Source organism: Empidonax traillii, unplaced genomic scaffold, assembly GCF_003031625.1.
Source record: "Empidonax traillii isolate 1590-97213 ecotype Southwest subspecies unplaced genomic scaffold, ASM303162v1 scaffold1090:size354804, whole genome shotgun sequence".
NCBI lineage: Eukaryota > Metazoa > Chordata > Aves > Passeriformes > Tyrannidae > Empidonax > Empidonax traillii.
Window position 1 is genome coordinate 6,708 of NW_020956283.1, and position 24,356 is coordinate 31,063.

The following is a 24,356-nucleotide window of genomic DNA, read 5'->3' on the forward strand; positions in this document are numbered from 1 at the left end:
CAGATAGTCATCTAATCTGTTATTAATGCTTACCTCCTGAAAATGTTGTGGTACAAATTCCAGTAATACCCTAGTGAATATTTCTGGGTGGCTGTTAGTATTTTCAGCTTAGATTTTTCTGAATGCTCAGCTTAGGCTTTCCTTGCCATTTACTTTGTATCTCAGCCACTATGAATATAAAAAACAATTAATATTGCACTCCTTTCACTTTATTAGTACTCAGAATTTATGAATTAATAGTTCTTTTTAGAAGATACTTTTGAGATGTGCACTTATGAAATGTTACATGGTGGTGTAATTAACTTCATGAACACCTGCGTGAAACTTGCTGAATGAGCATCCTGGGACTTGATGGAATTGGTTGTGACTTACCTGATACTTCTTGACTTCAGTTTCTCTAAGTTTTCTGCAACCACCTTCTCAAAAACAAAATAAGAGACTATGATTTCATAAGTTGTGTTGTGGTTCCATTCTTTTGTGCTCTGTGCTGCTCCAGGTCAAGTGTCACAGTGTGTGAATCCTCAGGGGATGTGATGCATTCTTCTTGAAAAGACAAATACTGCTTTCAGCAGATTGTCTGCTCTACAGTAGCGTGTCCAGAAACAATTACTTGAAGTCTGCTAATTAAATTAAAGCTTCATATTTGGGCTTTGAATATTCAGTCAGGGAGACTGAATTGAATTAGGTAATTGATGTCAGTGGTTATAACTGTTTTAGGGTCCATGTGTAGTTTTTGTTAACACAGAGGTTCTGTGACTTGCTCATAGGCAAATAATCTCATCAGAATTCTTCTAGCTACAACTTAGAAACACTGGAATCTGCACTATACACTTTCTGTATGATGAGTTTCTACATGCTTTGGTTAGTTTTAGACAGAACAGTACATATTCTTTGGGCCTGTTGCCACGGATTTTGAAGAGGGCTGTCTCATCTTTCTTCTCCCCAACTTCAGCTTGTAGGCTGATGGAAGTGGTCATGTAACAAGTGACTAGATATATCCATCTAACTTTGCTTTTATTTTGGAGATACCATACACAAAATTACTTAGTTAGCGAAGTGTACGTAGCAGTGGCTTTTGATGCTAATCAACATGTCTAACATTTAACAGCTATTTTTCTTGTTTTTCTTAACATGGCTTTTCTGATGTAAAGTAGCTTTTCTGAAGAAATCTTAGTTTGAAGGTGTTTTTCCCCTGAGAAAATACTTGTGTTGTGTAACTGTCGTTGATTGAGACTATTATTTTTTGTAATATATGAGTTGCATGACCTTGGAATTCTGCTTGACTTGGAGTGAGTAGCATTACTGATTTTGTGTCCTGCTTTTATTGCCTAAAATAGACACAGTTATATTTAGTTTCATGAGCAATTACACATAGTTCTTATAGCATTCTTTAACACATATGCTTTTGGTTATGTACCTTAAGTCACTAAACCTACTGTATGGCAGATTAGACTTTAAAAGGGCACTTATTTAAGTGTATATTTTGATTGCTCTAAGAAAAACAGGCACTTACATTGAATCACTTCTGATGCAAGAATTTTCAGGGCTGGAATGCAGATAACATGAAAACAGGCACAATGTCTGAGAAATAGAACGAAACTGTTCAACATCACTAAGCTTTCTGGGGTAGACTTTGTAATTTATGATGATAATGTTAGACATAGCTATTATACTTCTTTCCAATTTTAAATCTATATTTCTTTTCTTTTCCTCTTAATAGTTGTGCGACAAAGAAGGGAAGCAGATGCTGCATTATTTTCAGAACTCTACAGAAAACTTGGTTCACAGGTAGTGTAAGAAATGTGTAAACAGTAAAAAAACTGAAAGCACACGTACGCATCTGACTGATCTGAGAGTTGTTTTGGAGAGTGCTCAGGTCATGAAGAATATTTTTTTCTGAAGGGATAGTTGAATACTGGAACAGCTTGCCCAGGAAAGTTGCGGTGTCTCCATGCTTGGAGATAGTGAAAAACTTGAGTAGACACAGTTGCAGGCAACCTGCTGTAGACAGCCCTGCTTTGAGCAGAGGGATTGGACTAGACAATCTTCAGTGATGCCTTCCAACCCTAATTATTCTGTGGTTTTTGTGAAAAAGTTTACAAGTTCTTTTTTTTTCTATTTAATTGTAAATCAGAAGAGAATAAAGGATGCATTTTTAGTATTTGAGTCCAGTTATATGAAGGGGCACTTCATATGAAGAAAGGAACTCTGTAAAAATACAACTATTCATTTTATATGTAAAACTGATGATGTTTCTCATAGTTTATTTTAGATGAATCCCTTGCAATATACTGATGTTAATAATCTAGGGTTCTCATGCTTATGAATTTTTAAGTGCTCCAAGCCTGTAATGTTGAAAGTTAAGGATTTGTTGACTTTGATTGTTCCAACACCAGTATTAATCAAGGAATATGGCATGTTGATATTCTGACAAAAGATGTTAGTGTATAGAAAACCTGAGTTTATCAGGATAATACTAAGATGGCATTTAAAATAATAAAAATTAAAATGCTTGCTTTTGAAGCCTTCTTGTAAAGGAGAATGAAGGGGAATGTGGAGAAAAGATAGTTCTTTGCTTAAAATTTTACCATGACTATTCCTTCTTCACATTGAGATTAGATTAACATCCACACCAGACATGTTTTAAATGGTGAGAGTATATGGGAATGCTGGTAGAAGTTCAGCTCTGTATAAACTTCATTCTTAGTGCTTGTAAATTTTAAACTGAGCTTACTTGCTGATCTCAGAGCAAGTGAGAGTTCATGATTTGAACACAGTGGAGAAAATTCATAAAATTAGCAATACAGATTGCTGCACATTCTCAGTTTATTCAAATTGTGTTAGTCTTATTTATCTGGAAAATTTATTTATTTGTACATATATTAGGCTGGATAACTAAAAAAAAAATCTATTGTTATCAAGAGTTAAACTAATTTGTTTATCTTCATCTTTTTAAAGGGCGTTTTGAAAAACAAATGGTCAATACTCTACCTCCTGCTTAGCCTTAGTGAAGATCCACGTAAACAGTCTAACAAGGTAGACCTTTGTTACTTCTGAGAAACAGTAAATGTGTGTCACTTGTTTTAGATGTCATTAAGAATCATTATCCAGACTTAACCAGTTGTGTGTGAGGCTGAAAGGAAGAACACACTTGACTTAAGTATCTGCAATATTTAGTGTAATTTTCTTACACTAAGTACATGTAAAAATCGGAGCTGTCCAACATTTGTAGCTGAAGTTGTGACTGCATTGGATGAGTGATTTTTATGTTTGCTTTTGCTTGCTGGTATAATGTCTGCTCGTGTGTTAATAAATTTTAAATGGAGTAGGGAAAGCAAAATTCCTCCTCCAGTTGCAGCTCTGCTTGCACCAAAGTGCTTTTTGCAGCTATTGCTAATGACAATTTCCAGACAAAAAGAAGCTATATTGCTAAAAGTGCTTTTGCTCACTATAAGGGACATTTTGTCACTATAATTGCATCAGCAATTCTTTGTTTTCATAAATGTGATCTTCTTATATTTCTTGTGTTCTAGATATTGCACTCCTGTTAACTAAAGATTTGACTTAAAGCAACTCCCACATCTTTTTTTTATTTTTTTTTTTTTTTAATTATTCCTCCCTTTTCAAATCCTTTTCTTTTCAGGTGTCAAGTTATGCCACGCTTTTTGCTCAAGCATTGCCACGGGATGCTCACTCAACCCCTTATTACTATGCCAGGCCTCAGACCCTTCCACTGAATTACCAAGACCGCAGTGCTCAGTCTGCCCAGAGTTCCTGCAGCATGGGGAGCAGTGGGATCAGCAGCATCAGCCTGTATGCCCTAAATGGGCCAACACCAACGCCACAATCACTCGTTCCAGGGTAAATTTTACCTTATAGATGAGTTTGGAGAAGAATTGAAATTATCTGCTTCTTTCTCCCTCCCCTTTTTTTCTCTTTCTCCCACCTTCCCCATTTTTATGCCATTGGAAATTCCACTGTCTGTGCAGAGAAACTGAGTTTCTGAACAGTTCTGAATATCAGGTGCTGGCATATGACCATATGAAGCCAGAAATGGTTGCCTAAAAGATGAACCACCATCTTCATGTCTCTTAATTTTCCTTCTCACCCCCAAGATTGGTGAAACAAACACAAAATCACAATAGATGCATTTTGAGAAAGAACCAAGGCTTTTTTCTGGGTTGAAGATACACTACTAAAAAACTGTATTTGACACGTTATTGAATTCATAGTATGGAAATAATAACTAGCACTGACAGAACTGGATTTCGTTGTTATTAATAGGATCTAGAATACAAATACTTATTTGACTTTGTCAGTACTAGGTTTATATTGTGTATCTTGAATACATGGGTAGAGGATTCCTTTAAACTAAGAGCAGCAGGGAAGACTGTGCCCCACAGCTGAGTGAGGAAGTGACTGACCAGGTTAGTAAGCAGAAAATGCAGGGTGATGTGGGCAGGAGGTACCTTGAAACCAACAGAGCAGGGCAGAAGGGAGTCCACCCAACTATGTGCACAGAAGTGAGGAATGTAGAGAGGAAGCCTTATATGGAAAATTCTCCTACTTTTTCTGGAACGTCAGCACAACTTTGCTGGAGTGTTTACGCACTGACACATGCAGTGGGAGGAGGACTTGAGGTGTGTGCAGTACTAGGCTGTGATCTCATTGGGATCACAAAAACAATGTGGGATAGTTTGGGTCACAGTATTGCAGAGGTAGTGCCCAGGAAAAAGAACAAGAGGTAACTGGCAAAATTTCTAAGTCTGTGCATCACAGTCAGTTAAACATAAGGACAGAAAGCTTTTGCAATAAGGTGGGGTGTGTGTTTGAGGACACTGGGGATACTGTGAAACTCTGAAATGGGTTGCCCATAGAGGTTGTGTAGTCTTCATGCTTAAATGTATTAAAAATATATCTTAAACAATGCAGCCTTCTCTAGTTGACCCTGCTTTGAGCAAGAGACTTGGAGGAGGTGATTTCCAGAGGTCCTTTCCAACCTCAACTCTTGTATAATCCTGATACAATATAGAAAGTAATGTCAGTGACATTATTTCATGTATCTGCTTGCTTAAAAATATCAGGAGAATCTACCCTGTTTCTGGCACATTCCTGGTCTGACCTGTTCAGACTGTTCCATTTTACAGCAATTTCACTGCACTCTTTAGTCTTATAATCTGTGATCTGAACAACCCAGATTAGATCTTTCTGTGAGCTTCACTCCTCATGAACTTCTCTTTATGTTTTCCTTTTGTCTAGAATACATTCTTCTGAACAGCCTAAATTCAGTGTTGTACTCTATTTGACATGTTAAAAATGCCAAGAACAACAGAGCTCAGTCTTTGACAGTAAGACCAGTTATTCTTGGGGCAGTTGGTCTCCTGAGCTGGTAGACAGGAAGCAGAATGGACTCCAGGTAATCCAGGAGGAAGCAGTTAATGATCTGCTGAGCCACATAAATGCTCACAAGTCTATGGGACCCATCCTAGGGTGATGACAGAGCAGGCAGAAGAGATTGCTAAACTGCTCATCATCATTTATCATTGGTCCTGGCTAATTGGGGAGGTCCTAGGGTACTAGAGGTTGGCCAATGTGATACCCATCCACAGGAAGGGCCTAAAGGAGGATTTGGAGAATTACAGGCCTCTCAGCATGACCTCAGTGCCCAGCAAGGTTATAGAGCAGATCATCTTGAGTGCAATTCACATGGCAGATACAGGAACAACCAAGGGGTCAACTGAGCCAGCACAGGTTTAGGAAGGGCAGGTCCTGCCTAACCAACCTGATCTCCTTTTTTGACCAGGTAACACACCTGGTGGATGAGGAGAAGGCTGTGGATGTGGTCTATCTGGACTTCAGCAAAGCCTTTGACACTGTCTCCCATAATATACTCCTGGAAAAGCTGCAGCCCATGGCTTAGACAGGGGCACTCTGTGCTGGGTTAAGAACTGGCTCGAGGGCCGGGCCCAGAGAGTGCTGGTGAACGGGGCTGCATCCAGCTGGTGTCACGTCAGTAGTGGTGTCCTCCAGGGATCAGTGTTAGTCCCACTCGTGTATAATATCTTCACTGATCATCTGGATTAGGAGATCGAATCTACCATTAGCAAACACCAAGTTGGGTGGGAGTGTCGATCTGCTGGATGATAGGAAAGTTCTGCAGAGAGACCTGGACAGGCTGGATCAACAGGCTGAGACCAACGGGATGAGATTCAACAAGCACAAGTGCTGGTCCTGCACTTTGGCCACAACAACCTCCTGCAGTGCTACAGGCTTGGGGAAGAGTAGCCGGAAAGCGGCCCAGTGGAAAAGGAGCAGGGGATGCTGGTCTACAGTGGTGGAACATGAGCCGCAGTGTGCCCAGGTGGCCAAGAAGGCCAGTGGCATCATATCAGTTGTATGAGAAACAGTGTGGCCAGCAGGAGCAGGGAAGTGATTCTTCCTCTGTACTCAGTGCTGGTGAGGCCACATCCTGAGTGCTGTGTCCAGTCCTGGGCCCCTTAATTCAGGAAGGGCATTGAGAAGCTGGAGTGTGTCCAGAGAAGGGCCGTGAAGATGGTGAAGGGTCTGGAGCACAAGTCTTATGAGGAATGGTTGAGGGAGCTGGGGTTGTTTAGCCTGGAGGAGGCTGGGGGGGACCTCATCCCTCTCTACAACTGCCTGAAAGGAGGTTGTAGCCAGGTGGGGGTTGGCCTCTTTTCACAGGTGACTAGTGACAGGATGAGAGGACATAGTCTTATGCTATGCCAGAGGAGGTTTAGGTTGGTCATTAGGAAGAACATCTTCACATGAAGGGTGATAAGGTATTGGAATGGGCTGCCTGGGGAGGTGGTGAATTCACCATCCCTGGAGGTGTTGAACACTGGACATGGCGCTTAGTTCCAAGGTCTAGTTGACATTGTGGTATTAAATCATAGGTTGAACTTGATGATCTTAAAGGTCTTTTCCAACCTGATTGATTCTGTGATTCTGAGTTGCTCTGTCTAACAGGCTTGTGTTCATGTTGGCCATCCCATGAGTTAATGATGTGGTTGAGAGAGGAAAGACATTCCTCAGCATTTTTTACATGGACTTTTATTTTGCAATCCTATTCCATCTCTCCATGCAACTGCTTTCACAGCCCCGTGGAATTAGTGTTCTGAGTTTTTTTTGAAAGATAGGTGTATATCAAAATGTTTGCATTCGGTTGTGGGAGGAATGATCAGCAGCAAAAATCCCTTGCAAATATTTTGCCACTTTATTTTTCATCATGGTGCAGAAATACTCAGAAAGTTAACTTATAGCCTTAACACTATTTCATGATTAAGATTTTCTTTGTGAGAAAAATTGACAAGTGTGAAAGGAAGGGAAATCAGAGCTTGTCTAGATACTCCCTCCTTGATCACATCTTCAGGCTCTTGATACAAACTGTCTGAAAGAGTAGAGTAGCGGGAATGTCAGCTTTTTCCTCTTTCTTTGTTTTCCTTTAGTTTTTTCACATGTAACTATGTTTTGAGACAATAACAAACAAGTATTTATGATTTTTATTATGACTGTTGTTTATTATTCTTATCGTACCTTCAGTTTTAATCCATTTCAGTATAATTACACTGTTCATCAAAGTCAATTTTTGATATGAAATCATATTTGTCAAATTTTTACCTCCTGTTTCTTGTGTTGTTTTTTTTTTTTCTAAAGTGTAGGCTTATAGGAAGCAATAAGTTGCTTGTATGTTCTGTACTCTTTTTTTTAAGGTCCCTTTATTAAAAGAGAAAAAAACAAACCAAACATCCACGAAAAGCAAACTCAAACTTGAGGCATTTTTCAAAACTTGCACTAATCCATACCATGTAATGGGTATGGAATTAAGGTTTTTAAAGATGTTTCTTCCTTTTATCCTTTTTAGACAATCCTATCAAGCTCCAGGTGTTGGAGAATGCCTCCGTCAGCAACTGGGATCACGCCTCGCATGGACTTTAACTGCAAGCCAGCCTTCTTTACAAAGCACTACCTCAAAAGGCTTTTCAAATGCTGTGTCTCGTGGTGTGCCAAGGTCTAGGCGAGAAGGGGATACAAGTGGTGAGCAAAGATGTATTTGTTGAAGATAATTTTTTAAAATTAGTTTGGAATCATTTCATAGCGTGTTGATTTTTTTGAGGAATGTTTTTCTAGAATGTATTTAATAGAAGGATAGAAGGAAATATGCAAGACTAGTTTATTTGGCCACAGTCTCTCTGGCTGATTGTTAATTCCTTTTTGCAGGGGTTGGCTTGAAAATGATCCTCTTAAAAGACTGACTGTTCCAGTGTTTGTCAGTCAAGTGACTGTGATTTGTGAGCAATGATCATTCTTTTGATGATCAGAAGATGCTTTTAGAGTCAGAGAGCTCAGTGAATACAATTTGTTGAAATAGATTCATCCATTTGTGATCATGTGTCTTTTAAAACTTGGAAATGTGCACTGAAATATAGAGATCCTAAAGCTCTTTCTTCTTTAAATTAGCACAGTTTGCAGTGGTTGTATTTAGAGCAAGTGATAAAAATATTTTCAATAAAATAAGAAATAGATAAATGTAGGATCACAGAATCACAGAACAGTTTGAGTTGGACTGGACTTTAGAGATCATCTTGTTCCAACCCCCCTTGCCCTGGACCAGGTTGCTCAGAGCCCCATCTAACCTGGCCTTGAAGACTTCCAGGAATGGGGCATCCACAACTTCCCTGGGCAACCTGTTCCACTGCCTCACCACCCTCACAGTAAAGAATTTCTTCCTAAATTCCTAATATTGCTAATTTGTTTCCTTGATTAAGTGGCTGTAAACTCAAAGCTAGTGCTTAGGGGATCTATTCTGAATTTATACAGGCAAAATTAAGGAGAAATTGGTTAACAGGTGATCTCTGTGACAATTCTAAGTTTCAACCCACTCTACTTTTACTGTAAAAGTGGGAGACTTTTCTGAATAAGAGAGCTAATGGCAGATATTGTCATCCTACAGTGCTGTTACTCTCTGGCAAAGAAAGAGAAGAGATGCAGTTTTTTGTATGCAGGCCTTTTCTTTTTTTAAATAACTCCTAACCAAATAAGTGGTGGATATTTAGAAGCTGAAATATAGCCTGTCTGCCAGACACCTTTGAGTAGCCGTGTACAAAGCAGCAGCTTATAGAGCAGAGTTGCACTCGTGTGTCTGAGGACAGCATTTGGTGTTTAGAACCTAATTAACAAGACTGAGGTGCAACAGGACGTGTGTGTGTATATATATATATATATTTACGGTTTTTTATATATAAATAAATGTTGTAGATTTAATATAAAGAAAAAATATATAAAATCTAGCACTGTTTTTTAATGTATTATACTGATTGGTGTAGAAGGCAATACTTCTCCTGTTGAGTCAGCCAGCAGCTGTGATGTTTTGGTTCTTATGTGGGGTGAGTATAAGGACTGACAGTTGTCTTAAATGGAGTCAATTGTTGACATAGAAATAGAAGTAGGACTGAATTCAGAATATAGAAGGCTAATGCCAAGAAGATAGATTTGTGTGAATACGAAATTCTTGTATAATTAATTTTTTTCTGTCTTCTAAAGTTGCTTGCTTTTATTTGTAGTTTTCTTATTATTACACCTACACAGAGAGTATAATCAGGCATATTGTCTGGCTGATGTTAATACCCATTGTATTATTTACCAAATAAAGAAACATGCACTTGCATCTTTCACCATTTTTTTAGGAGTTCCTAAAAAAGGGCAAGCTACTCCTATGCACATATTAATGTTATGAGGAGAGACTGAGTTTTAAACAGCATCTTGAGGTGAAGGCTACTTTTGCCAAATAAAAATAGAATTTATTTTTTGTTGTTTTTTTCTGTGAAAGGGGATTTTTGGGGAGGCAAGCTGTTGAGAGTAAGAGTGCTGTCAAAATTGGGAGAAGCGTGTTGTAGCATCTCAATTTCTGGATAGTTGTTGTTAAAATTGTTTCATTCTTGCTATCTTAAATGAAGTTGCAAGAGCAAGTGGTACTGTTTTGCCCAGAAAAGGTGGGAGTAATTTCAATGGCCTGCACAGCACCTTTTTTGATTTTGCTTCCTTTAAATTAATAAATATCCTAAATCTCAGTCATAGTCTAACCTCTAACTAGTGATAATAACCAGAAGCAAGCTGTATGCTACAGTAACAAATGCTTTACTAAACCAAATATATATCTATCTTCAGAAACAGTATTTACACTATATTATTTGCCCTCTCCATAGCTGTTATGCAGCTGGCAGTCTGATTTTGATCACCAAGCAGTGGCATATATGATTGAAAGCCAGTATTAAACAATCAGCTCTCTTCTGAATTAGCTGTTGTTTTCCTAGGTGAATATTAAGAGATTATTCTGTAAGTCCTACTTAACAACTTCACCTGTTTGTTCGAAAAAAGATCAAGTTATTATGATGCTTGCCTCAGAAATTGCACTGGTGGTTGGATCAGAAAAGATAAAAGGTTTAAGGACTGACTGATGTGTTGGTTAAAATATAACATGCCCTGTGTTGTATCAGCTGACTGCTCTGGAAGCATCACAGGTACCATTAGAGGCAGGCAAAACGAATCTTTGGCTTTCTTATCTGATTCTTAAGAGTACCTAAAAGAGTTCTTTACAGGTTATAAACACAGGCTTTATAATTCCTTTTTATTTTGGTTATGCTTCTAAATAGCTTTCTGGAAGTTGTAATCAAAACTAATTGTCTCAACAAATCTCAATACTGTTTTATTTTTGTTTTTTTTTTTCTTTTCTTCCTAGGCTCTGTTGAAATAACTGAAGCAAATCTCGTAAGAGATGTTTTATATGTCTTCCAGGGAATAGATGGCAAAAACATCAAAATGTGCAATTCTGAAAATTGCTATAAAGTAGAGGGAAAGGTATTGTATGGTGACTTGTATTTCATATGTGAGTAGAGATGTATGTAGGGGAAACATAGCCATGAAAAGCATGTAAAAAAGTTAAAATATTATTACAAATCTTTATTCCCTCCCCCAGTTTGTCGGTCGTTTTTTGTTGTTGTTCTTGTTTCTTTTTTTTTAATGTATTTATTTTGCCTTTTTTTGTGTGGGTTTTTTGTTTGTTTGTTTGTTTGTGGTTTTTTTTGTTGTTTTGTTTTTGTTTTTTGTTTTGTTTTCTGGTGGTGGTGGTGGTGGTGGTTTGGGATTTTTTAATACAAAGAAGTAGTTTAAAATTGTTTGAGTAGATAAGGTTCCAGAAAGAATCCATAGCATTTCACAAGACGAGACTAGACTCGCAACTATTAATCCAGTAAAAAGATTCCTATGTTATGGCTTAATTTGAGGATTTTTGTAATCATTTCCCCTCTCCATTGTGTAAAATATAAAGCAGATACAGACGTTTGACCACATTATCATTGGATTAAATTAAACAACCTGAGATGTAGAATGGATGGAAGTCACTCGATGTCATGGTCTTGAATACAATGTAGAAGTGATCGTCTAGATGGGTTCATGCAGATTACACAAGAAGGGACTGGTGATAGAACAAAAGAAAGTGCTGATGTGAATTTGAATGGAGGTGTCAAGTAGGGGACAAAAGAACAGCAGAAATGCCTGAGAGAGAGATCTTGCTTTAAGGTGGTGAGATGTAAAGCATATCTGCAAAAACACCCTGAGGATGAGATAGGATCAGCTAAAGCCAAGAACAAAAGTATGGCACTAATTTCCTTAGCATCTTCTCATTCAGTGTTTAGACAGTACTGCCTCAGAGTTTCTGCTTGCTGATTGGCTTTCATGTTCAAATGAAAAGACAATGCTTCTGATTTTTACTTCTATGAGGACTTTCTACTGTATTACATAATCCTAAAATGGGGGGGAAGTGATTTTTGGGCCATTTCATGTGCCAAGAGCACAGTAGATGGGTCTTAATGTTGGTGATAACAGAGCTAATTTCCTTTATTCCTCCATTATAGCAAAAAGTGAAATGTATGATTGTTTCCCATTACTTTACAATGACATTTAGGGCTGCTTAGTGGAGGGTAAATGAAAACCTTACCTCTTGGTAAATCAATTAAATCTTGTTTAGAAACAGATTCTTAATAAACAGATCTTTTTACCTGTAGAAGCTGCAGAGTTTGTAATTCCTCAACACCTGCACAGAGTAAATTATGTTCTATATATAATTTAGATTATATGTGGCAAAGAAAAGGTAGCATAGTAGATTTTTCTAGAGGAATGTTGAAAAAAAGTAATGATTGCATAATAGGCACTATAGGTTTCATTGATGTTCTGTTTAGCTGTCATATCAAATAGGCTAGTTTGAGGGAGAAAGGTGTTTTAGTTTGAATTCAAAATTGTGTTAATATAGGGAGTTAATTACTGACCACAAACCACGTGAATGCTTTTGCCTGAGAACTTTGTCTTCAGGTAATTTTGTGAAGTCAGTTGTTTTCCATCCTTCCTTGTCGGCACTTTTACTGAGCTACTGGACCCAGTGAAGATGAAATAATTTGACTGGCTAGAGCTGAACTAGAGCTGAAACTTTTTCTGACAAACAAGGAGGACCAAGATGATACCTCCTCCAGTTGTATCGACTGCATGTCAGGCAAAATAGTAGTCAAAGCATGTAGTTCTCCCTCAGCCTTACAAAGAAAATGTCATTGTACACAGTCTGTTTGTTTTAGAAAGAAACACACTTTCCAAGCTGTTGTTCTTGCCTGAATGTTTTCTAATGTCACTGTTAATGTTAGATCTGATGGTGACTTTCATCACTGGATAAGCTAGCAGTTTCTGATTTGATCTAGGAGATACAAATGTAATAACACTAAGCCAATTTTTCTTGTTCCTCTTTAATTCCAGTGGATGTGTATTGTACTGAATGCTTGCCAAGTACTCTGTAGTTGCAGAATTTTAAATAGTTCTTAGGCCATCTCTTCGGTTTTAGCTATGGGCAGTTTCTGACTGTGTCCAATTATGCTTGTTTGGGCTGGAATTTACCCTACAGAAGTTGTTCAAGAAGTTAAAGCTGTGCCTGTGTGGCTAAACAAGAGGGCCAGGGAATGAACTCTAGTCGTACAACCAAATGCTGCTGTCTAGTTCAATCCCACAGTGGTGTGGCTAACACACTCTGACACCAGTGGTTACCTTGGAGAATGCCTGTACTGCTAACTAAAAGGTTTAATGAATGAGACTGATTTCTAGTTCTTTGGCAATCTGCTTAGCTTGTTAGAGCACTTCCTTGCTTTGACTTGAACTGTTCTAGCTGGCTCTCCAAGTTCAAATTGTCTGTAGAGGTGGGGTAGGCCCAGTGGCTGTGGACAAAAATCAATGTCTGCCTCTTGACCTATCTGGTCAGTCTGACTGTTTGGGTGTCTTTTATTCAATGAAATTTTGAAAACTTGATTGTGTTGTTGGGTAATGTGATAAGATATGGTAGAAAAAAAATTTAGGTAGAAACAGTGGTCATTTAAAAGAAGAAATATACAGATTCAGATGAAAATAGTGGTAGTAGGGTGTTGGAACTAAAGCAGGCTTGCAGACCAAGTGAGATACTTGAAGAAATACAGGAAAAGAGTAGAAGAACTTGGAGGGACACAAGATTAAATAGCTTATAAAAGCTGTTACTGGTGGATCTAACTTAAACTTGGAAGTTGGGTTCTGTAAGCTTGTGTTCCTGATACCTAGTCTGACCTAGTACCTGGTGGTTTATTTTCTATTAAACGTTTTTTTCATGTGTAGCAGTAACTAAGTATTTTCTCAGTGTTTCTCCATTAGTTTCAGTGATTGACTCCTCTTCTAGAACTCTAATATCTTTAGTCTTGTTGGTTATCAGGATAAGATGAAGTCTGAATCTGCAACATGAAATTACAGATTTCTTGCTTTCTTCTGAAGACCTTTTTGTTACTGCCATAATTGCCTAATGCAGAAAGAGTGGATGAATACTGATAAGTTTTCCAAATCCAATAAGATTTCCGAAAGGAAAAGGTCTCAAAGTGGCCAGTAGTTTGTTGCTGCTGTCTTTTCAATGCATGTGTGTAAAAAATTTAATGCTAATTACAGGATTGTCTGCTTTTTTTGACACTGTCTCTGCAGTAGAGTGTAAAAGTTTTATATCTTGAATTGGCTTGTTTTATGAGAAAGAGGGATTTTGATGAAGAAAACAGTATTGGCATGGTAGATTTGACTTAGTTGCAAATTATTGTTTCCGTTAACTTTATAGGTGAGCTTGTCCAAATCTCTCAGAGATACTACAAGTAGACTTGCAGAGCTGGGGTGGCTACATAATAAAATCAGAAAATATACAGACCAGAGGAGTTTGGATCGTGCATTTGGACTTGTGGGACAGGTAGGTCAGCTAAAAAAATAATATAGCCACAACACATTGGTCTTGTTTCCCTAAGAAACTACTGAGTAAATGCAGTACTAGAATTATGCATCGACTTTGGAGCTTGGATCATGCATCATTTGATTTACTTCTTTTATGGACTACTGCTTTTGATATGGGTCTTAGACCGAAGGCAAGGAAAAGGTATTTGCTCTTGCTGGTCTTTAGGATTTGCCCCTGTCATTTGTAGCCAGAAAGTCTCATGCATAGTTTCTTTTTCTTAATGTTCTTTAAAAAAAAAAAAAAAAGAAATAATTATCATGCATATTTATAAAGAAAAACATTGTTTAAATGGGATGGTGGCATCCCTGAGCTGATTAATGACCAATTCAGTTGTTAGTGACCTATGCAGGAGACATTCTTGTCGGCTATTGTTGATGTTCACATGTTAGGACTGCACTAACTGACGTGAAATGGAAATACTCCATTATCTTCTGCCTTTCCTTTGGAATACAGCATCAAAAGAATATTAATTTTTGTTTTCATAGGTTTCATCATCATGATTTATAGTCTACAGTAACTTCACTGCTGCTGTAATACCCAAAACCACATTTACTGCTAAGGCATTCCCGTTTCCTCTCACTTGCTCCCTCTGTAAAACTGGATATTATCCCTTCTGAGTCGACAGAAATGTAATCCTTGCCTCTAGCCATAACATCCTACCTAATCTGCCAAGAAATTGAAGTGCTTCTCCCTTCAATCTAATTTTTCTTAAGAGGTCAGTAGAGACACTGTAGTGCTTCCTACTTTTCTAATGTTTTATTCTGTTCCCTTCTGTCTCTTATTCTAAGTAACCGTTTTAGTTACATATAAATAATTATTTTTCTAGTAATCCAATTCTGTTTTCCATGTTTTATATGGTAGTGCTACTGTATATGAATTTTCTTCAGACTCTCCCCCTTATATCTGGGTGAAGTTTCTTATTCTTTATCTAGTAGCTTCTGGCTTATGCTTATTTTTACTGTCTCTGGCTTTAATCTTCAAGTTTACAGCAAAGGGAGAACTGTAATTCTTCAGTGAATTTAAATGTGGAGTATCCCAGCTTCCATATGCAGGTTTCAGACCCTATGCAGAAGGCTGTGCAGTTAGTTAGCTGAATCTGCATAGCTCTAATGCTGTTGATTTTGCTTGAGGCAAGCACTTGTATATATTTCTAGGACATAAGGATACAAATAAAAACATATTTCTGCTCCTACTATCAGTATCTGGGCACAAAAAGTATATACTATTGTTCTTCATAGCTGTTATAGCTGAGAATTCCGGGTGCTGCACACTGTGCATTAAGGAATTTAGCACAAGAATATATATTGCATTATAAAGCATCTTTTGCCAGTGTTTTAAAAGGATGCTTATTTAAATCACATGTAGAAGAAGGTGTCTGTCACCTCTTTTGTTACGATTCTGGTGACTGTTTTTATTCCACAAAATGTCAGGTATTGACAATTATTAGGAGTAGAGAGAGAACAGTATATTACACTTTATATTTTTCTACCTTTACTGATTAGTATGCAAGTTCCTCTTTGTCCTCAGAAAGTAGAAAGAATAATTGACAACAACTTGTCTTATATTTTGACATTTTGCCCATTCAGATCCAATTGAGGTAATGGGCATTTTAATTTTTTTCTTATAAACAAGCATTCTGTTTCCTTCCTGAATTCTCTTTTGCTGCAGACGAATTAGAATTCTAGGATAATGTCCAGTTTTTCTCTAACAGTTTGGGAAACAAAAACCTGTAGTCAGTGATGCAGGAATTGGCACTGGATGTGAATTTTAACTTCTAAAGCTTCTCTGAAAAATTGGTGGCCAATAGATCCTAAATCCTTTTGGCTCCTGAATCTCCAAAGTCAGTGATTACTGTTCTTCTGTTTTGAGCAGATGTGTAGTGCCTTTGAGTGTTTTCTTGGAGACTGCTCTGCCCTCTATCTTGGCAAGTGCTATTTTAATAGGTTCAAAAATGTACTGAAGAAGCAAGTGAGAAGAAATGAAAAGTGGAGTTACACGTAAGGGGATTTCTTTTTGCCCTTCAGTATCCTCTGGAATAGAATGAATGTCAAATTTCTTTGTCATTTATAATGTTGAGTTGAAGAAAGGAACCTCCTTTCCTTATAAAGGATACAATGACAAGATTAATGACTTATTTTTTTTTCTAGGCTTAGCTGCTTAGCAGGAAAGAAGATTTATTTTCTCCTTGTGCTTGTAGAAATGATCCTCCTTTTTAAATACTCTAGTGAATAAATATTTTTCTTCAAGCTCTAAGGTCCTTTTTGTGAAGTTGTTCTTTTTTTTTTTCCAAATTATTTTGACTATGAGTTTAAAAGATGTTGAAGAGAAAGTCCTGGGAAATTTCCCAGTAAAAAAACCCTATTAAAATAGATATCAAAGTTGTTAGCTTAGAATTGGTTAGAAATCAGTCCTGAATGTGTGTGTGGACACAGAAGTGTGCTTCCAAGAAACCAAATATATAAAAAACGTTAAGCACATTTTTGGGAGTTTTAAAGTCCAAAGTTTTCAACTTAGTCCAAAATTAATGAGCCGTATTTTTAATTCTGTTTTGGAAAATGTGTTGTAGGAATTTTTTTAGTCTATATGTTAGGTTAAGGCCATTACAAAAACAAAGGAAAACCCCAGTATCCCAGACTATGGAAGACTCTTTGTTACTAAACAAGTACTCTTTCCAGATTTTTTTTTTTTAAATCTACCTTTATTTATTTTTAAACAAACCAAAGTAGCTGTGCCTAGAATTGTTTTACAAAGAAGCTTTGCTTTAGCTCAGGCTGAAGATACACTTTGTGTTATGCGTTTCTTCTGTGTCAAGTGAAGAATCATACACAACTGCGAACTGATAAAAGGACAAAAATTTACCTGATCCAGCAGCACTTACTGGAAGTACTTTTCTGAGCATTGTTTTCTTATTCTTGTCATATAGTCTATAAATATAATGATGGTTGCCAAACTTCTGTGTTCTGTCTTCCTGAAACTGAAGCTTCATTACTTTACTCCATACTATATTTTACATGATTATTAAAATAGAACTTCAACTGGGTCGTGTTACAATTTGCACATCTCTGTGCAAAGAAACTTGACAATTTGTATATATTTCTGGAAAAGATATGTGCATCTCTGAGAGCAGCATTTATACTTTGGCCGGTTTTCATAGAGCTGGCTTTTATGCTGCAACTGGTAGCTTGATTCCCTTCAGGAAATTCCTGACTACCTTGGAAGTGTGGTGATAGAATTAAAACTATTCTAGATTAAATCAGAAAGATTTTTCCTAACTATTTTCCCCATTTTTTCTTTCCTTTTTTTTTCCCCTTCTCTTCCTCTTACAGAGTTTTTGCGCAGCCTTACATCAGGAACTTAAAGAATACTACCGACTTCTATCTGTTTTACATTCTCAGGTAAGTTAAGTAAGTGGTTCTTATTCAACTTTCTTGTTTTGCTTTCCATTATCGAATACCTTCTAAAAGATATACCTCTATTTCCATTACCATGTAAAGGGTGTACAGCAGTTTCTGTTGACAATGGACACAGTGTTTATGGTATGTTCACCTAGATGCTAGCTTTAAAATAAAATACCCTTCTTTTTTTCCTGCTTGCTTTTTTTTTTAATGTAGGGCTTTCAAGGAGTTCATTGCTTGTAATGGAGAAAAATTTATTCTGTGAATTGATCTAAAGTTAAATTAAACTGGCTTTTAAAATTCTAGCTTCTAAAAACCTTTATGGTTTAAGTCATAGGCTTTTGTAAATGTTTTTAAGGCATCTGTTCCTTTTGACTAACTTGTGGTTCTTTAAGGTTCCTGACTTTTGGAATGCCTGTCATACTTACTTTTTGCTTGTTTTTCCTGGCTGCTATCCAGTTATTCTTTTTGTAATTATTTCCTACTCTGTCTAAAATACATTTGCTCTCCTGGTTTGCTGGAACTTTGATTTATTCTAACTTTTAAAACTTCTTGGCCATGAAAATATTCATGAATTCTTTGAAATGCAGCTTCCTCTACTTTTCCTGCTCCACTGAACCTCTCAAAGGAAGAGATGACTATGGTGGGAGTGGAAGCCTGTAAGGAGGAAAGGAAAGTAAAGTTCTGGGATCACTTATTTTCAAACTGTGTTTGCCTTTGTGGTGGGTTGACCCTGGCCAGCAGCCAAGCACCCACCCAGCCTCTCACTCACCCCTGCTTGTTCAGGAGAGGGGAGAAAATTAGAAGGAAGACAAAAAGACAAGTCAGTCAAGTTAGTGACAGTTTAGAAGGGAAAGCAGAAGCTGTGTGTGCAAGGAAAGCAAAGTAAGGAATTCATTCACTACTTCCCAACAGCAGGCAGATGTCCAGCCGCTTCCTGGCAAGCAGAGCATCAGGACACTTAACACTTGCTTGGGAAGACAAACTCCATTACCACAAATGTTCCTACTTCCTCCTCCTTTCGCTGAGCTTTTCTTCCTGAGAAAGCTTTCTGTTCTCCATATGCTTGGAAATGGTTTCCAGGATTAGTTGCTCTGTCAGCATCCTGGGGAATGAAGCGAGTCTCACCAGTGTGTAGTTTTATGACTCCTTCTTGAAGAGAGGAGTGAATTTGCTTTCTCCCAGTCACCAGAAACCTCCTCTAATTACTGTGTTGCAGAGATAATTGGGAATGGCCTCCCGTAGACTTACGCATATCCTTTTTTTTCCAATGTTCTCTAACTCGATCCTCCTCTACTCAGTCTCCCTTGTTCCAGACTTCACTTCTGATCTCAGATGGTATCTGGTATCCTCAACAGCAAACACTACCAAAATAACAAGGCATGAAAGGCATTAAATACCTCAGCATTTTCCATTTTTTCTGTCACTGCTTTCCCAGCAACATCCAGTAGTTTGGACACACATTTTTCGCAACCTTACTTTTACTGCTGTTCTTGTTTGGCTCTTCATGTTCTTTGCCAGATTCGTCCCCAGTGTCGGAGTTCCTGAGTGTATTGAGCCCATTGATTAAGTGCATTCTTCCAGGGAACAGTCAGTACAGTGTCTGTAATGTACAGTTTTGCTGCACCTAAGCACCTAACTGAAGCAGCTCCCAGGGTTATGTTGTGTTTGGATTTTTAAGAAGCCCCTGGCAACATTCCTCCCCAAAGGCTGTGAAAGAAAGGAAAGGAAAGATCCAGCAGTGGAGGAGAGATTCTTTTGTGACTTGAAGGCTGGGAAGGCTTGAAGGTCACGCTGCAGGATGGAGGAAAATACCCTGTACATTTCAGTTGAAAACATATAGGAAATTGTGACTTGAAATTAAGTGTATGCTGCATTCTTAGATTCAAGAGATCATACAGTCTGCCAGCTTAGCAGTTATTAGCTGCAGTTCCAGTTTGCAGTTCAGGCATAGAACAACAAGAATCTTGTTCTGTACTGGCAGGGTTCTGTACTGGGTTCTGTACTGTCTTTCTCTCTATAACTTTTTATGATGTCCTCACAGCTTCCCCCAAACATGATTCTGCTCCTGAAAGAGTATTTCTGAGTGTACTGTGTACTGTTCCATAAGCTTTTCAAGTTTTTTCCTTGCAGACTGTTTGCACATTGTCAGCCCATTTAAAAGTGTAGTTCCATGATGAAGATGTACTATCTCTTACCTAAAGTCAAAGAATGGGTTTTGCTCATGTGTCTCTTATCATTGCCAAAGGAAAAAAATCCACCTATGGATTCAAGAGCATCCAGAAACTAATGTATTTAACTGGCTTTAAAGCTGAGCTTAATGTGGATAACACTGGTCTTACGTTTAATGGATATGTTGTATTTGAACAAAAAAAAAAAAGGTGCTAAGTATGAAAGCATAGAGTGAGTGTGTTGTCAGGTACAGGAAACAGCATCTTTTCTAAGAGTTAGTCTGCTTGGACTGCTCTAGGAACTTGCTTCTGTATTCCTAGGTTGTGTTCTTGTCTTGGTTATCCCATCTGTACTTGTATAAGATGTACATTTGCCTCAGATGCAAATATTTGGCTTTTATTTTCCATGGTGTTGGAAGATTGTCACTTTGTGACAGATTTTTCTTATTGTATCTTTTAAATTTTTTTTCCAGTGGTGGTAATTCTATAATCTGACTGTATGGCACATTACAGGCTATCTTGAGTTCTGATGGCTTCTGGAGGGAAGACATGGAACAGAATTTGTCCCATGTTGAACTAAACTAAGCTGAGTGTGCAGTAATAAAAAGTTGACCTCCTACACTCTGCCATTCCTTTAGATGTTTTTCTTTACTCTTTTCTGAGCATCTCTGACCAGTATTTGCTGTCTTTCAGGATCTCTGCTCTCTTTTCCTTTGCTCGTCTCCTTTTGTGAATATCTATCACGTTGCTTTCTTTAATTTTCTTGTCATTTTTACTTTGTCTGCCTTATTACATTTCTGTTTGTCACTATTCTTTCACCTGCACTTGATTCTTTATTTTCACTAGGTCGGCTCTCAGGTTTTGGCCCAGTGATTTAATGAGAGAACACATAACGCCAGATATTTCAAGTGTATTAGTAAAAACCTGATGTTCGAACTCAAACTATGAAACATCAGTTCTGCCTCAGTTTTCCAGGTTTTGTTCCTTGGCATGTCTTTGTCTTTTGATTTCAGTTGCAACTGGAAGATGATCAGGGTGTGAATTTGGGACTTGAGAGCAGTTTAACGCTTCGCCGCCTTCTAGTCTGGACATATGATCCTAAAATAAGGTTAAAGACCCTTGCAGCACTTGTTGATCACTGTCAAGGTCTGTTCAACATTACTATTTCTGGGAAGTTACATAACTGAGTAGTTGTGCATGCCAGAGGTGGATATCAATAATATTACTTCTTGTTTAGGGCTTGTTTTTTTGACTGTGTGGGGGTTTTTTTTTGGTTTTGGGGGGTTTTTGTAAATTTTGAGTGGGTAATCCAGAGGATTTACTCTCTATTACTTTAAACAAAATGTGGCAAATTGTAGTGCTGCTTTGATACATCCTTATTTCTTGCTTTTTGAAATGAGAATGTACTGGCAAGATCCTTCTGATTTTAAGCATGCATTTTTCATGCTGTTTTCAATTAGTCAATTTAATCATCTTTCAGAGAGTGTTACACTTAAAGAATCCTACTAATACATTATGAAATTATTGGCTTAGTCTCTTTACTATACATGAGTATTATGCAATTCCTCTATATATGATGGCATACAGAAATCATTTGCAACTTGTCTGCAGATTAATGTGAAACAAATCTGCAAATAGTGTGTGACTGTTGGTAGTCCACAAGAAAGTGCTGAGGAGTTATGTTGGAGTTGACCAAAACTTTGGCCAATAACTGACCTTTAGTCTATGCTTCTCCCTGAGGGCACTTTAGATTTGTGAGATTGTGGCTCTTTAGGAAGAGCATCTTAACCAAAAAAAACCCTACAACATCTGCTTTACCTTGATTATTGGAATCTGTAACAAATTTGAAAAAAAAGTGGGCTGTACTTTATAAGACATTCATGACAACTTGGAATTCTACAGTCTCTGCTGCAAGATATGTTCGATAAGATATGCAGCATAACAGCAGAGCAAATATTTGTTCTATTTTTTTGGGAATTTTTTTTACAGCCTCTTACCTTTCAACTGTGAGGAAACAGCAATGGTGGGAACTGTAACTAAGAAGCAGGAAAGGTATTTGTGTGCATGTATACACACAGAACATCTTGAGAGCATCAAGTACAGGAGGGAAGGAAAACGTACTAAGGCTTCTATAATGTTTTTCTGGTGGGGACAGTGGGGAAAGAAAAGAAGCATAACATCAACCTTTGTGTGTTATCTGATGCCTTGAAATTTGCATTCCCCCAAGCTACCATAAAGTAGACAGAATTCTGCTTAATGCTTTAGTGAGATTAATAATTCATGCCTTAAAACCTAGGAGAATTCCCTCTTAACATTAAAAAATGTACTTTTGTTACATTTTAGAATTGCTGTTCAGCATGGTCTGAGTGACACATGACTAGCTAAAATCAGCTGAATTTAAATGGTTTTCCTTCATCCATTTCTGTTCCCCTTCCCTCTGATCTTACAGGGAGAAAAGGTGGTGAATTAGCCTCAGCAGTTCATGCCTATACTAAAACAGGAGATCCCTACATGAGGTCTCTGGTTCAGCACATCCTGGGCCTCGTATCCCATCCAGTCCTGAATTTCCTTTACCGCTGGATATATGACGGAGAGCTGGAGGACACATACCACGAGGTAACGTATGTGCTAGGGTAAATATTTGACCTCTGTTTGCTTTGAGGGAAGCCTAGAGGAGAATTTGACAAGTAGACAGTGATGAAAGTATATAATATATGAGTAAGCAATACATACAATAGCAACATAAAATATCACTTGAATTCATGAATTCAGTCAGTTTGATATTTGCAGATTGCAATGATGCAGCACGTTGTCTTCAATAAAGCATATCCTGGATCTTGTCTAGTAGAGTCAGAATGGTGGACTGACAGTAGGTGCTTGCTTCTGAGGAGAGATAAAGTCATTTCTCTTAAGTTTTCTTGCTTAGTGTAACAGTAGTAATGTATGCAGAGTTCTTTGTAACTGTTTAGAATGCAGGCCTTATATTTGGAATGAAGTTCAGAATGTTTTACTCTGTTTACTGTAATCCTCAGCTTGATTAATAACTTCAGGGCATCAAATTGGGTAGAAGAGGTTTATAGTTCCAGAGTTACTGTAGAAACTGCAGTGATTTGTTGTGATTTCTGTAACCCCAAATTTCAGCAATTGTCCTTTTTCTTCTTACAAATTTTCTTATGCTTTTTAAGCTCTCCCAACACTTTTGTCTCCTATCAACAGAGTCTTTTTAAAGTGACTCTTTTTTTTTGTTGTTTTTAAGAAGCCAAAGAATCATTTTTTAAAATTAGTTGATCATTTCTGAGACACATCAGAGCAATTTTACTTGAGAGTGTTTCTGTGCTTCTTTTGGTCAAAATTTAAATTAGTACAAGTCAGCCACACTGATCTTGAAGGTCAGCATTAGGAGACTTGTGTAAAATCCTTTTCTAGTAGTATAGTAGTTCCCAGCTATTTCTCAGACGAGTGAGGTGTTACTGTTTTTGGGTCTTATGTTTAGATTTCAACTCTGTTTAAAATTTTACATGTGCAGTGTAAGAGTGTTCTTAGTACTGGAGATCACTGTTGGATGTGTTGTACTGAAAACTACAATTTTCATACCATAGACACAGTTTGTGAGCAAAGACAATTGGCCATTCTTGGTGGCAGCGAAAAATGTTCTTGTCAAGAAAATGGATATCTTTTTTGACAGGATGAGGACAGGATCCATCCAAAAGTCACTTTAACAAAACTAATGAAGTAGTTTTAGTTTCTTACAAATCAGAGTATTCTGTTTTATGGAGTTGAGAGACTGTAGCATTTGATCACCAGTTCAATTGCAAGATTTTTTAGGGTTTTTTCCCCTTCTGCAATACTACATCTGTTAGAATAGGAGAAATAATAGTGATAAAAATAGAACCAGCAAGGTAAAGCATATTCTATTTTGAACTTCATCTCCTACCCTAACTGTATAATTGTTGGAAAAATGCTACATGCTTCTGTATTTCGTAGTGGATGTTTTACAGCTGGTACACTTCAACCTGAGGTAGTCAGTGTTTTGTAACATACAGAGTAGATTAAACTGTATGAGCTGTTCTAACTTTTTTCTTCAGAGTTCTTATTGGTCAACATACAATTTACATATCCATTGCCAGGACAACTCTGGATGTTAACTATGCAAGTAAAAAAACCAACTCAAAATATTTTTACGGTTTTCTGAATACAGAAGTTAAACTCTAGGGTGGAGAGTTTACATTAATCTTTCATTTTCAATATTTTTTCAATCTTCAGTTTTTTGTAGCTTCAGATCCTACAGTTAAAACAGATCGGTTGTGGCATGACAAATACACTCTGAGGAAATCAATGATCCCTTCTTTTATTACAATGGAGCAATCAAAAAAGGTATGAATCCAAAAGTTAATCTTCTGATTTGTTTGTTCTGTGCTGCTGCTTGGATTTTCATTAGGAAAACAG

General features: G+C 37.5%; 1 protein-coding gene across 1 annotated transcript in view; it reads left to right on the forward strand.

Annotated features, from left to right (window-relative positions):
• Positions 1-24,356, forward strand: part of TUBGCP3 (tubulin gamma complex associated protein 3) — a gene marked incomplete at its 5' end in the record, with an annotated part of 38,142 nt that overhangs the window by 554 nt on the left and 13,232 nt on the right. The window contains 10 exons of the mRNA XM_027904787.1: positions 1,721-1,788; positions 2,959-3,036; positions 3,644-3,861; positions 7,883-8,055; positions 10,757-10,875; positions 14,177-14,302; positions 17,671-17,739; positions 20,924-21,056; positions 22,360-22,526; positions 24,174-24,284. Of these exons, the coding sequence (XP_027760588.1) occupies positions 1,721-1,788; positions 2,959-3,036; positions 3,644-3,861; positions 7,883-8,055; positions 10,757-10,875; positions 14,177-14,302; positions 17,671-17,739; positions 20,924-21,056; positions 22,360-22,526; positions 24,174-24,284 (1,262 nt within the window). The remainder of the gene's footprint in view (positions 1-1,720; positions 1,789-2,958; positions 3,037-3,643; positions 3,862-7,882; positions 8,056-10,756; positions 10,876-14,176; positions 14,303-17,670; positions 17,740-20,923; positions 21,057-22,359; positions 22,527-24,173; positions 24,285-24,356) is intronic.